Source organism: Puma concolor, chromosome E2 (assembly GCF_028749965.1).
Source record: "Puma concolor isolate L17-30 chromosome E2, mPumCon1.1.hap2, whole genome shotgun sequence".
Taxonomy (NCBI): Eukaryota; Metazoa; Chordata; class Mammalia; order Carnivora; family Felidae; genus Puma; species Puma concolor.
This window is the reverse complement of record NC_141681.1, coordinates 34,733,658-34,748,958: the sequence shown is the minus strand read 5'-3', so window position 1 is coordinate 34,748,958 and position 15,301 is coordinate 34,733,658. Positions and strand designations below refer to the sequence as shown.

At 52.5% G+C, this 15,301-nt stretch overlaps 1 protein-coding gene across 2 annotated transcripts in view; it reads right to left on the bottom strand.

The window, feature by feature from the left end:
• ZNF423 (zinc finger protein 423) overlaps window positions 1–15,301 on the bottom strand; it is a 334,487-nt gene that overhangs the window by 267,963 nt on the left and 51,223 nt on the right. For both annotated transcript variants that reach the window (XM_086689498.1, XM_086689499.1), the window contains exon 2: window positions 4,364–4,423. In XM_086689498.1, the coding sequence (XP_086545624.1) occupies window positions 4,364–4,423 (60 nt within the window). The remainder of the gene's footprint in view (window positions 1–4,363; window positions 4,424–15,301) is intronic.

The following is a 15,301-nucleotide window of genomic DNA, read 5'->3' as shown; positions in this document are numbered from 1 at the left end:
AAATAGATAAATAAAAATAAACAAATAGGGGCGCCTGGGTGGCTCAGTCAGTTAAGCATCCAACTTCACTCAGGTCATGATCTCATGGTTTGTGAGTTCGAGCCCTGCATCAGGCTCTGTACTGATAGCTCAGAGCCTGGAGCCTGCTTCAGATTCTGTGTCTCCCTCTCTCTCTCTCCCCCTCCCCCACTCGTGCTCTGTCTCTATCTCTGTCTCTCAATAATAAATAAACATTAAAGAAAAATTTTTTAGGGGCGCCTGGGTGACTCAGTCGGTTGGGTGTCCGACTTCAGCTCAGGTCATGATCTCACTGTTTGTGAGTTCAAGCCCCACATTGGGCTCTGTGCTGACAGCTCAGAGCCTGGAGCCTGCTTCAGATTCTGTGTCCCTCTCTTGCTCTGCCCCTCCCCTGCTCATGCTCTGTCTCTCTCTCTCTCGCTCTCTCTCTCTCAAGAATAAATTAAAAAAAAAAAATTAGACTTTTTTTAAATAAAAAAAATTTTTTAATAAACAAATAAATAAAAACTCAGATGACCAGGCAATTCTGGCCCCAGTGCCCTGGCACAGTCAGGGGGCGCTAAGGGACTGCTGTCCCTGTAGAGGGTCTGTGTCACAGTTTACCACAGACCCTCCCCCTCTCACCTGTGCCACAGGCCAGCCTCGGGACAGGTAGGACCCCTGTGGGACTTTCACAAAGGACCCTCCCATCCCTAAGATATTCAAACCCATGGCCTGGCAAGGTAGGGGAAGCTGAGGTTAGGGTAACCCATGAACTCCCCTGAAATCACATGTAACATGTGCCCATTGGATGCTGAAAGGCATCTGTGGCTCAAAACAGGTTAAGAATTTCTCTTGTTTTAATTATCTCATTATAAGGTATCATCTCCCTCATTCCCCATTTTATGGGTGAGAAAAATCAGAACGCAGCGGAGAATGATTTAAAACCCCACCCCTACTATGCACCCCATACCCAGGCTCTGAATGCAGGGCTCCATCCCAGGGGCCGTGCTGTCAGGAGCCCCGTATTTGCCCGCCGAGAGGCTGGCCCTCCCCCTCCCATGAAGCCCCGGCCAGGCCAGAGAAGAGTGCTGTGAGCCCATCTCCCCGCCAGGCCGGGCCAGGCTCTCCATCACTGTCAGGGCCCCGACACGAGGGCACAGACAGAGCAGGCCAGGTTGTTCCCTGGGTGGTGACCACAGGGTCCCCACGGGCAACGAGGGCCCGAGGAGGCCAGAGGTGAGCAAAGAGCACACTATGCATTCTGCTTCTTTATTGGAGCTCTCCATCACGCTCCCACAGCCAGGGCAAAGCGGGCAGGGGGCAGGCTTGCAGCCCAGCCGCCGAGGCCCCCCACAGAAGAGGAACTACCCTGTGCCCTGCAGCCCTGCGCTCCTCCTGGTAAAACGCTCTCTGCTCACCCTGCTCACCTCACCCTGGGTTCCTCCGGTCTGATGAGCCAAAGACCCTCTGTGGCCTGTACCGCCGGGGACTTTCCTAAAGCCCCCACGATGCCTTCGGGTTCTGCTTCGCTGCCCATCTCTATGCCGGGCTGCGCAGAGGTGAAGCCACACGCTCCGGCCGAGGGAGAGCTTGGGTTCGAGCTCCTTCTCCACAGCTCTGAGCCTCCTTCCCCTGGCCGCCGAATGAAGATGGCAATTCCCAGCAGCAGTGCCAAGGGTGGCTCGCGGAGGCTCTGCTCCCCCATAATCTTCCCTGGCACCTGCCCCCCGTTCTCTGATGCGGCCAAGTGACATTTTCTCAGCTTACTGAAAAGCGTTACACCAAAGGAGCTTTAAGCAGGCCTCTGGCCCTGTCCCCCACCAGATGGCTGTCCCTAAACCAGCCTACAGAGAAACTCTGGAGCTGCTCCTGGAAACAGCACCCACCTCACGGGGTCATCATGATAGTGCATTGAGATAGTGCAGGTAAAGCGCTTGTTCTGGGCCTGGCGGGTACCAAGTAACGGCTTGATAAATGACACCACCCATGTCCAGGGCTGCCTCCCAAACGGGCTTGGTCCTGTCACCCAGGAGCCACAACACCTCATAAGCCCCATGCTCAGGGAACACAAGCTGACTTTAACAGCCCAAGCCCAACAGAATTGGGAAGGAAAATTTATCACATGCACACACTGTAAAAAATCATCAGAAATGGGCCAAAGAAAACAAAACAAGGCACTGTTTGGCTGTGACTTATCCAATGCCCGGGATGCTTTGCCTTCCCTCTCCCCATCTCTGAGCAGACAATCCAAAGCTGACAGGCGCAACGGTCCCTGAGGGCTGGAGGGGACTCCCAAAGAGCCATGTACCTCTCCCTGCACACGCATGCGGGTCCTGCTCAGCTCTTGGCTAGAAACTGACAAATCTCACAACCTCCTCTCTGCCCAAGTGTCCCAGGGAGGCTGTAAGACTGGCCCTTCCACTATGGCATCAGAGAACTGCAGACCGGCAGGGCCCCCACACAGCCCCCTTGGCACCCCAGACTGTGCGACATCTCACCCACTGCCTCAGGGATGCAGTCTGAGCACCTGATGCCCTCTGCACAGGGCTGTCCAACCACCACGACCAGAGCCAGTGCCCTCCTAGCACCCCACTGCTATTCTTGTCTGTCCTCATTGCCTCCGGCCCCGCTGGGAAAGCAGCAAAGAGGCAGGACCTTATATGGACACTGAGCCGGGTGCTTTCCTGGTCCGGGAGCTTGGAGCACCGTGAGGGTCCTCTTCAGTATTGGCAGAAGCCTGAGCTCATGCACCCCCACATGGGTCAGGATCCCTGGATGAGACACAGAGCTTTATAATCTCACTGCATTTTTTCCAACCATGAGGAATGCATCTCCCCTGTACAGAACGACACAGGACAGGGGCTATGCAGTCCCTTCCTCCAACCTAACCAGTGTGGACCCCAACATCTGTCCTAACCCTGGACTCTTCTCCTAAGAATGTGAGCACCACCGCCTTCATTCTGGCTTCAGACAACACCTCTCCCATGGAGGAAGCCCCTGTCACCAAGGGCCAGGCACCTGCAGACACAACAGTGCCCAAACCTGAGTCAGCCAGGATCCAACCAAGACCTTTGGAACTCTCCAAGCGGCGTCCCGATTGTGCTAAAAAGAGCGCTGGACAAGGAGTGTCCAGTGCTGGCTCTCCATTCCCTTCTGTCCAATCTGTACCAACATTTCCCAGATTTCATTATTTGCAAACCATCTTCATGATTTCCGCTGAACCCAAGCATTATGTACTGTCACTTAAAACTGTCAACACAATGTTCTCACTTAAATGATTAGCACCATCTTAAGTCACAAGGAGCCATAAAATCACAAATCCAATGTATAACCATTCAAGTGTTAAATGTGCATATGCCTGATGCCTGATACCGCATCTTGGGAACCACTGACCCAGAGCAAAGCTCTCTCTGTACCTCAGTTTCCACATCTAGAAGACAAGGAGGTTGAACAAGATGATTCCCTCAGAGTCTCTTCAGGCCCAACTTTCTACGAGATCAGCCTGGCTCCAGCTCCCCCATGAATCCAGACCCAGATGGTCAGGATCCTGGGACGGGGACAAAGCAGGAGAGGCTCTATCTGCAGGACTGGGAGCCACGGCCGCTGCCGAGAGGTGCCGGCTGGACTCAGAGCCAACAGGAGCGAACAGCACCCCCCCAGGGGCTCCCAAGGACCCCAAAGCCAGGTCTAACCCCAAGCTCCACAGACAGCTCCAAATGACAAGACTTTACAGTTAGAAAACTTTATCCATCCACCTCTTTTAATAGCTGGGGAAACTGAGGCACAGAGAAGGAGCTTACACAAGGGCAGAAGTCAGCCGAAAACCCAAGTCCCCTAACTGCCAAGCCACCCCGATGGCGGCCACACATTACAGAAGTCTGAACTTCCCCCCATTACCTCCCCCTGGAGGCACGGGCTCAGGTTGCTGGCCTGGGGGTGCAAAGCAGCCCCCTCTGGGAGGGGGAACATGGGAACTGAGATTCCGATCAGAGTTTAAACGTCCTATTAAAGAGGGTTTTATGCAATTAGACCGGAATGAATGTACAATGGCACCCATGGCAGGGAGCTTCAAAGCCTGTGTAGTGGGGGTATCGTGGCCCATCTGAATGCGCCCACAAGAAGGAAACGTGGTCCCCCAGGAGAATAGGGCAGATTAGTCTCCGTATGTAATAGATTTTATTGACCATATGGAACTGATATAAAAATCGTGTTGCACAGGGTAGTCTGGCCTGGAGACAGGAATGTGACATGAAGAATAGGATTTCTATAACCAGCTGGGTGGCTTTCTGAGTTCCTGAGCCCACCCCACCCCCCACCCCCCCAGGACCCCCAGCAACTCCCCCAGCAGCCCCTGGGCATTTACCTGATGCTGTCACGGAGGATTCCCAGGCCAGCGAGAAGTCCGAGGCCTCCCCCTCTTCAACTGAAAGAGAGAACAGAGATGGGCCTGTGAGTTTTGAAGTCGTACAAACAGGCCATCAGGGTGGGGAACAGGGCAAGGAAGAAGGATCACTTGTGGGAGTCCTTATAATACCCATGATCAGGAGCAAGGGGGTAAAGCCTACAATGAGGCCTTTGTGGGTTTCACAGAGATGTTAAATAATTGGAATAAAACCTGAATAGCAAACAAGTGCAGTATCAGTATGGTTTCCCGATCCCTGTGTCCCTAGCAGACATCACGAATCAATCACAGCACCGCCTGGAACCAGATGCAGCATCAGAACCTCTACACACTTCTGCAGCCCACTATTGTCTATAGTCCGAGTTTCTGCTTGAGATGAAGCCATTTGCGACACCCAGGAAGACGGCAAAGGTTCAGACCTCTCCCCGATCCCACAGATACCATTCCCCTACCAAGAGCCCCTTACACCACCACTGAAATGTGAAAGCTTGCTTTTGCAACAAACAAAGTCACTCTCAGAGGTTGGAGAAGCATGGGGTGCTATTCCACACACTGAGACGTAACCGACAGACAGACCCTGGGATATGCTGAGGTCCAGTGGTCGACAGCCACGGGATGGTAACATCAGAAAGCAACTCACCTCTCCATCCTGCCCCTGGGCCCACTGAACAAGGCTGGGTAGGGATGGGGCACCTCCAGCATCCCGTACCCCTGCATGTAAGACCAGGCTGGTGGAGACGGAGGCCATGTACTTAGGAGAACACAGGAGAAACTCTATACAGCATAATAAATCTCTTGTCCTGGAATTAATCCCAGTCTGGGGCATGTAATAATATTAAAGCTGGGTTATGGACTCTGTAAAATGGAACTTTGTTTAAGTCAAAAATGTGCACACACAGTATTTTTCAGATTTAACGGGCTCTGAAGCTCTACACATGCGCAGGCTGAAGCTACCAGGTCCCACCCAGTTCCCTTTTCACCGTTGCCATCCTACATGGGCACACACTGTCAGCCAGGCATAATGCTGAGTGCTTTTCAGGCATTACTGAATTTAATCCTCATCAACAGATTCCCAGAGAGGCCAAGTGACGTGCCTGAGGTCTTACACAGCTACAAGCGTGCAGAGTTTGGGCTGAAACCCACAACTGCGTGTGGAAGGCAGACCGATGCATACTGAAACCACTGTATGCAGAGGCACAGAGGATGCTGTCCAGACTCTTAGCAAGTCGGGACTGGTAATCCCCCCCCCCCCCCCCCACAGAAGGCAGATACACAGTATGCTGGGCAGCGGAGCCGTGAGAGGAGCAAGCAGGCTAGGCTACAGTCAGATACTGGGTTCAAATCCCGATTCTGCCTCTAGCTGTACGATCTTGAGCAAATTATTTAACCTCTAGGCTTCAGTTTTAACATTCAGAAATAGATAATAATGGTACCCAAGCCACACGGTGGCAGGGAGGATTCAATGGGGCAATGAAGTCATCTGCCAGAGCAGTGGCCCAAGCACTCGGGGGGTTTGGTGGCCAGGGCTGGACCAGCTCTGGGAATTAACAAGTCCGGCTCTGCATGGCGTGGCCCCGCTTTATCATGTATCTGTCCCCGGTCTCGCTCCCCCACCAGAGCCTCCCAGACCGTACCCGAGAAGGGACAATCGCGACAAGAAGCAACAGGCCAAGGAATGCTAAGAGTGTTTGCTCTTTCCCAAGTTTGCGTCCTGAGAGTACAAACTCAGAATCCAAATGAAATGCAGAGATGATCTGGGGTGGGGCCGAGGCTATTGTTCTACTTAGCTAGTTAGCACCAGGGAGGGTTTTCAAACATGCAGCTTTGTAAATATGAATCAAGACCTCGCATCAGACAAAACTGATTATTACTCACTAAGCTGATTCCAAGCAGACAGCCCCTGAAACACCGGCGGATAATGCTTACGGCGATCAGAAGCCAGCCATGCATGAAAGCAGCAGTTGTTAACAGCTCTCATTGCCACACCTGAAAATCCGCTCCCTTCACATTTCGCCGTTTACTTACTTGAAGATCTACGTGTTTCGCTTCTACTAAGAAGTCACTCCCGGTTTGTAAGGTCACCATGCGGCCCTTCTGCTGGACAACTTCAAAAAGGTCGACCTCATTGACCATGGCTACCATGACATTAATGCGCGACCCAGTTCTCCCTTTGTCCACGGTGTACTCCAAATACCAGGACAAAGGGCCCCACTCTGGGCCCACCCAATGTTCTCCAGGTGAGAAGGGTGACCTTCCAGATCACTGAACTGAAGAATGTCCCCAGAATGGGACCAAATCCTTCCCTCCCTGAGATCTGGCTTCAGCCATCATGGGAAGGAGATCAGGAAAACATCTGCCATCTTGGAGCTCTTAGGACAATCCAAGGTCTCTTCCCCAAGTCCGACAAGCCTGTAAAGTTGGGAAGAGGGCAGTGGCCTGATGCCAGCTGGCTGGGGAAGTTCAAAGTGGCAGACGTCACCACAGGCAAGTGGCCACATCACACACCAGCATCTCCAGAACCACATCTCTCCCAGTGAGGAAGGAGCCCGCGGGCCAACCCAGTTAGTGCCGTGGGGCATGAACCCATTTTCCTAAAACTGCTGGCATCCACCCGGCTAACATCCCATTCCCCACGTTTTGTTTATTGAAGGCATAAGCACACCATCCTTTATACATTCCTGATGAGAAAAAGTCACGCCCAGTGTTCCCAGCATCAGCACGAGGCTCCGTGCTCCCTGCTGCCGTGAACGTGCAGGGGCTCTCCTCTCCTCCAGTCTCACTCTTACTCTTCCGTCCGGACTGGTCTCTTCAACAGCTAGATAACTAGCAGGGGCAGCAGGCACAGAGGAAGGAAAGCCTTCCCGACAGCCAGAGCCAGCCACTTGCTGGGGGTTCTGAGTCTACACTGGCAGCAGGCGCTGTCTGGGAGCCTGAGCCATCCCCAAGTGGACTTCTGCTGGAGGCGCAATGGACACCAAGGGTTGGGCATCTCAGAGAAAACTCAATCGGCACAGTGGTCAATATGGATAACACCTACAGGGGCTGCCCAGCCAGCCGGAGGAGTTGGGTGCTTTCTGGAGGCTTCCCCAGATTCTACCTCTAACTTTTCATTTAAAGATGTTTGGCACCACTGAAGCCAAGGCAAACCCTCACCCTGCCCAATCTCAAGGGGAACACAAGAGTTGTCTGCTCCTGTGAACGATGGCCATTTGTATGTGCAGGGTGGGTGCACAAGGCCAGTGTGCACACAAAGGAAGGGAGTGTGGGGGGCGAGTGTGTAAGCATAGGGAGAAGGCACAGTGAGTCTGAACACACAGGGTCAGGGCACAGCAGCAAGTCTGTATACCCGGACAGGGGATGCATGGCCACGTATAATATGAGGGGAGGTGGTGCAGGACCCGTGTTCACACTGGAGAGTGCACAGTGTACTAACCATGGTTCTTAGGGTGTGTTAAGAAGGATTCTGAAGCTCTGTCGGGCTCCAGACAGAACTCTGGGTTCTCTCCCTGCTCTGGGATCACAAGCTGTGAGTGGCTGATTCCCATGGGAGTATAGAGCTCGTGAGCCTCACCAGACACTGTCTCCCAGCTCAGCAGCGGGCTTGTAAGTGATGACAACTCCCCTACTCTGAAAGTGCACACAGCTTGCCCCCTGTGCACTGGGACGGCCTTCCATCAATGACATGCCAGTAAGACCCAAAGCCTGTGTGCTGGGCCTCTGAACATTGGGAACCCAGCAGCACGGGGCTGGTGGTGCTAGGTGGGCAGCTGTGTAACCCACCTCCCCAGTGCCACTTGCTCTGGGGGGGTTGGTCAAAATCAGGCAGGACCTGGGCTGGCAGACAAGGTGCAGGCCAGAGGTAGAAAAGCTCAGGGGACAAGTTCTAAGACAGTGTCAGGACGTGAATGAGACAGGTGGACAGAGGCAAGCACTGACCCAAGGGCCAGAGGAAGCCTCCAGCAGGGTCAACAGGGCCCAGAAACCACCTTCCCTACTCCAAAATTCATACCAGGGCCAGCTGCTGGGCCTGGCTTCAAGGATCTGAGAAGGCCCTGGCCCTGGCTGTAAGCCTCAGACATGTGTACACACAGGCATTTTTCTGGGGAAAGGATATGTGGTTTTCATCAAAAAGATCTAGAACACCACCACTACCTCCTGCCTGCCTGCCAAAAAAAGGTTTAAGAACCACTAAATTAATGGCCTTTATTTTGAGAGCATTTTCATCTGGCCCCTCCTCTGGCTGGTGTTCACAATGTCTTAGGGGACTTTTCCATGCTTTACTGGCCTTGGCCCCAGGGATCATCTCATCCTTAGGGAAGGGTTGGGCTCACACTGGCCTGACAGAGGCTCCCCCTAAAGGCATCCCTGTCCCAATGGAGGTAGTGAGACAAGCCAGGGGCGCATGACTGCCTCTCCTGGGCTCATCCTTAAAGAAATCCTCTCACTTATACCAGGCCAAGGCCAAGGAAGGTATAGGATACACCTAGAGTCCAGACTCTCATTGTCAGGCATGAAATGAAGTGTCATCATTCAGTACTAAGCAATTTCAAGGAGTGAAAAAGTGTAAAGCAAGGAAGACTGCTGTGTATGGCTGTGCAGGTTGTGCACTGCACAAGAGGCCCAGCAGAAGTAGTGAGAAAGGGTTGAAATTTAGCCCACACTCTGCCCACTAAACAGTATGTCCTGATACAGGGCTATCCCAGACCAAGATGTACCCATCCTTTTGCACACAGGGATGGCCAGCCTTTTTTCTAACTCACACAGATGTGCCATAACATGTAGCCCATGACCATCTCTGCCATCAGGCTTCAGGGCAAAATGACCAGGGTCAATTGCAAACAAACCCAATCACTAAGCTGACACCCTCCAGGGTCCTCTCAGTGGGGATGGGTTCCAGGCGGTGGGTTTGGTCTGGGGGAGTGACAGCATGGAAAAGCAAAGGCTCTCTCTGCAGCCAAAGCTAAAACTACCCAAGATCCCCACCCCTGGCCCCAACGCAGCCACTCACCACCAAACCCAGACCCTCAGAGGATCTCTTGACAGGGTCATATCACTGACCCCTGTATTTTACTCTCATGATTCTCTGACCACTTGCCGAAAAGAGAATAAACTAACAATTGAAATGGCTCCGTTAAGACCGCCTGCCATTTTCCCCAGTGAGCACAGCCCTACAGCAGGGGCAAGAACTCTTCACCCCTCCCATTGGTCTGTCTGCACCTCACCACCTGGAGGGTGGGTCTAGGATTTAAAGAAATCTATTTTTGGGGAGCCCGGGGGGCTCAGTCGGTTAAGCGTTGGACTTGGGCTCAGGTCATGTTCTCACGGTTTGGGAGTTCAAGCCCCATGTCAGGGTCTGTGCTGACAGCTCAGAGCCTGGATGCTGCTTCGGATTCCGTGTCTCCCTCTCTCTCTGCTCCTGCTCTGTCTCTTTCTGTCTCTCAAAAATAAATACATGTTAAAAGAATTTTTTTAATAATAAAGAAATCTATTTTTTTTAATATTTACTTTTAGAGAGAGAGAACGTGAGCGCGAGCACACACACACACACACACACACACACACACACACGCACGCATGAGTGGGGGGTGGGGAGAGAGAGAGGGAGAGAGAGAATCCCAGGCAGGCTCCATGCTGTCAGTGCAGAGCCCGACGTGGGACTTGAACCCGGGAACCCTGAGATCATGACCTGAGCCAAAATCAAGAGTTGGATGCTCAACCGAGTCACCCAGGCACCCCTAAAGAAACCTATTTTTGGACACCGTGGCTCCTAACCAGAAGCTTTCTTCCACCTGATACACTGCTAAAAAAAAAAAAAAAAAAAAAAAAAAAAAAAGGCAGTATGTTCCAATGTGGGAGGCAACAGCTGATGCATTAGACCCATCAAGAGAGTGTGGGTGGGTCGCCAAGTCGGCAGCTTCGCAGTAAGTGCTTACAGCAATTTTGGCAATGCCCGACTTTCCCCTTAAACACTGGCTTTGGAACAAGCACCTAGGAAAAGATGCAACTTTTCTGAGAATTTTTTATATATTGTTCCCCTGGTCTACCCTGGGCAGATGGGTCAGAAGCCTGGATCTTGCTCGGCCACTGTCTTCCCTTTCACTCCCTGCCTTGCTTACCTATAAAACACTCAGAACAGAGAGACATCCAGTAAGAGTCCAACAACTCCAGAAGAGAAGTTGGTCGATCCTTACCAGGAAGATCAACCTTCCAGAAGTCACCCGACAGAGCTCACTCTAGCAGGACAGATGAGGGCACCAGAGAGAAGCTATAAAATGGAGGGGTTCGGGTAGGGGGTCCTAAATAGGGCTCCCCAGGACCATCCCCCAGCTTTGCCAGTTTCAGGCCATTAGATCTGGGGCAAGATGCTTGATCCACCGTGATCTTCCATGTCCTCCATGAAAGGGGGACACTACTGACAGGAGTGTCCAGAGGCCTCGATGAGCCGGGATTCCTAACGCACACTGCCCCAGGTAAACGGGCAATCAACGTGAGCATTCCTGGGGTTACCCAAGCTGCCCGTCCTCCCTCAGGTTCCTGGCGGACCGCTAAGGTCTCACTGCGCTTGTGAGGACAGGAGGGCTCCAGCAGTGAGATCAGGTTTCCCGAGAGACTCGCCCCACCCCACCCCCAGGAAGGGCCCAGGGACAGCCCTGGGTCCTTTGGCATCACAACCTCCCAGTCCCTGTCACAGTGCAGGGATGGTGTCCCCAAATGTGCAACCATCTAGTATTCACAACCAAGGGGTTCAGCTTCCATGCCAGCTCATGTCCCTCCACGAGCACCCCATCCTCACCCCACACACCCCAAGAGAGGAGGGCTGGGAGATATCTGCAGAAGGAACAGAAGCACCAATCCCAGGAGAATCTGGATCTGGGGCAACCTTGCAGAAACAGGGTCCTCTCCTCCAGGTTTCCCTAAAAAGTGACAACAATGATGAGGATGATGTGAAAACTCGGTGATGAATGTGACGCACTTTAAGTATGAGAGGAATGGCTTTTCCACTAGACCAGAGACAGAACGAGTGTCAAACCTGGCCCAGCTCCCCTGTTCCGCACCTGTGGCAGACATTGCTAATCGATCAGCACTCTCCTTCTTGCTGGGCATGGGTGCAGCTTCGAAAAGCTCAACAAGGTGGATTAAAATCTATTGGCACTCTGGGGCGCCCAGGTGGCTCTGTCGGTTAAGTGTGCGACTTCCACTCAGGTCAGGATCTCACAGTCTTTGGGTTTGAGCCCTGCGTCGGGCTCTGTGCTGACAGCTCAGAGCCTGGAGCCTGCTTCGGAGTCTGTGTCTCCCTCTGTGTCTGCCCCTCCCCCATTTGTTGTGCGAGCTCTCTCTCTCTCACTCTCTCTCTCTCAAAAAGAAAAACATCTATTGGCCGTCTCCATCCTGGTCCGTAGAGCCTCCCCACCCCCTCAAGCACCAACACATGGCGCGTACATAAGGCACACATGCGCGCTTGCACCTACATGTGGGTGTTGTGTCCGACTGGAGCAGATCTGGGCCAGGGTGAGGACTACTCCCCCCCCCCCCCCCCCCCCCCCGCCCAGGAAAGCAAACCTCCACCGGGCTGCTGTAGCACCAGGCACCGGGCCGGGCGTCCCACCCACTGGCTCTCATGTAATCCTCCCAGCCTCCCTCTGAGAAAGTCTTCAAAGTCCCCACTTTTCTGATGAGGCAATGGAACCTGCGAAGCCAGAGCACTGGTCCAGAACCCAGCCCATAAGCTCACAAGGCCAGCGGGGATGTTTCCGAGTGCGGCTTTAGCTCAAAGCTGGGAACACCCAGCTACTCACCCCTCACTCTGTCTGCTCCATCCCAGCCACGGGGCAGGAAAAGAAGAGGAAACTGAGTATCACAGAGACACATGATGTGTCCACTGTAGTGGATAACAGAGTCGGGAACTGAGAAGCAAAGACAGTATCACAAAGGCCAGGCATCCAAGTGAATTAAAATGGAAGAGTACATCAAAGCTCTGTCGGAAGAGGAGCAAGGACCGGGCAAGTCAGCAGTGCCCCGGGACCGGTGCCATGGCCTGCCTTCCCGTGCCTGTCCCTAGTGGGTGAGGAGGCAGATGTCAGCATGGTGGCCCAGGGTCCCCCAAGGCGTCCCTGCCACTCTTACCAGAATCACCTGGCATCAGAGGGCTTTTGCAGGCGCTTCCTCAGCTGCTACCTGAAAGTCAAGCTTTTACTGACCCATTTCACAGAAGGAGAAATAAAGTCCCAGAGAAGACAAACAGCTCACCCATGGGGCAGCAGAGGTGACCAAAGCAGACCTGGAACCCAAGCACCCTAGCTTCCAGACCCCGGAGTCCGGATACACAAAGCCCCCTATATGATGTGATCCTTAGCCCTCACCAGGCACGAACCTCTGTAACTTCTCTGACTGGAGTCCCCAGACCAGCAACAGCCGTGTCACCTGGCAGCTTGTCAGTGATGCATAAATTTTATTTTATTTTATTTTATTCCATTCTATTCTATTCTAATGTTTATTTATTTTTGAGGGGGGGCAGGACCAGAGAGAGGGGGACAGAGGATCCAAAGCACGCTCTGCTCTGACAGCAGAAAACCCTACGTGGGCTCGAACTCACGAACCGTGAGATCATGACCTGAGCTGAAGTCGGACGCTCAACTGACTGAGCCACCCAGGCGCCCCAGAAATGCAGAATTTTAAATAGCTGAATCCCTGGGGGTGGGGCCCAGCAGGTGATTCTCATGCATGCTAGAGCTTGAGAACCACTGGCCTGCACAATCCTATAAGAACATGTATTAACCCCATTTTACAGATGAGAAAATAAAGACCAAGCAATTTGCCCAAGGTCGCCGAGCTAGGTCGGAGTGAAGCTGGGGTGGGATTCTTAACCCCTTTTTTCACTTCCACCTTCAACAAACAGAAGCTGTGGCTCCAGACTGAGTGGGGTCAGCCAACAAAAGGAAGACGGATTCTCTCTCTCCCCGATGATTCAAATTTACAGAAGATTCCCCAAGTTCCTTCCTGTGCCAGCACCAGGGGGACCTAAGAAGAGAATTCATCCTCTGGGGTCTCCCCAGGCACCCAGGTTCCTTGGGACGTCAAGGGGAAACCACGTGAGGTGGTGCTGTGTTGGCAAAGGTTTAACAGGTGGTTCGGGGAGAAAGGGCCCTGGTTTGTGGCATTTGCTGCTAAATACTCCCACCAATTGGTCAGTGTCAAGGCACCAAACAGGACACTTGCTGACGTGGATCTGGGAAGAGATGCGTCCAGTTAACGCAGTACTGGATACAGGAACCTGCCCCGGGGAGGCGCAGGGAGGGACGGATCAGCAGCCGGGGGATGGAGCCAGCCCTGGAAGCCACCTTGAAGCCACCACACATCACTGCACCTCCAGGCTCTCCCCACCACCCCACTTGCCCTGCCCAGACTCTGCCCCATGTCCCATGTACGTAGGAAACCCAGAACTCACTCGGAGTTGCCCTTTTCTTATTGTTTCCTACACAAAGCATCTTTCTCTTTTTTCATAAAAGTCTTCCACACAAGTAATCCATGTACAACGTAGAAAACGAGCAAATACACGTGAGTTCAAATTGAGAAACACAAAGTACAATTTTCTGGGTGCAAATACATTGTCATAGCCTTCCAGAAAGTTGTAACAATATGTACAACTGAACAACACAAACCGTTCCAGAACCCGCTTTTCCAACTCAGCCATTTACCAAGAACAACATCTTTTCGCATAAAAATCGTGGACGGCCACTGTCATCGCGGATGCCGGTCCTGTAGGAGGCTCCAGGAGTAATTAAACCAGTGCCCTGGTGCTGGCCACCCAGGCTACTTCCATTTGTCGTCCACTGTAAGGGAGGTCGTGGTGCAAAACACATCCACACACTTTGCCCACGGCCACAAGCCTGGTCAGTGATTTTTCTCAGAATGAGTTCCCCGAAGCAGGATCGCTAGGACAAAGAGTTCGCTGATTTTTAGGCGTCAAAGACATAGGTCCCATGTGTATTTGGTCTTTTTCCCCTTTACTAAGCACTCAGTACCTCGAGTAGGTACTGAGGACTCTGAGCTAGGTACTAGGAGAAAGATTTTTTGATCTTCAGCCATTAGACTGTGCTCTCTATGTCAGTAAGTGTTACCATGGCTGTGCCCCTTGGGGGCTGGCACCTAAGAGCTGAGTGACTGAATGAATGAATGAATGAATGAATGAACAAACTAGGAATGATGGAGAAGTTAAAGGAACCCCACTCTCGGAGTGAGGCAGAAACAAGTGGAAACATGAGAACCCAGAGTGCAGATGTAAAGAAGAGGGTAGGAGCTAGGGAAAGTGACAAGCAGACCCCTGGACAGTGGGGACCACCCACCACCTACAGCTCAGAGGCCAAGCCTGTCTGCCCAGGCAGGGCCCCAGAGAAGGCTCAGGGCTGGGGGACCAGCCTGGAGTCGGGATGAATTTCTACCTTAACCGCAGATAAAATTCTGATTTCCTTTTAGACTAATGTGCAAATCCCATTTTAGGAAGAATGATAAAAATCACAGACAAAAACCTAACAGGTCTGTGGGTTTCTTGTTTAATGTAAATAAAAAGTTTCTTGCTCATTGGGACGCCTGGGTGGCTCAGTCGGTTAAGCCTCTGACTCTTGGTTTTGGCTCAGGTCATGATCTCACGGTTCACGAGTTCGAGCCCCACACATTGGACTCTGTTGTCTCTCCCTCTCTCTCTACCCCTCCCCCACTCACACTGTCTCTGTCTCTCTCAAAGTAAATAAATAAACTTAAAAAAAAATTTTTTTAATTAAAAAACGTTTCTGCTCATAGATGAAGTTCAGGAAAATCAAATCAAATTGCATTTGCCTGAGCAAGGAGATATAAACGAGGGGAAATCTGAGGCAGCCCAGCCCGGCCCCGCCCCGCCCTCCT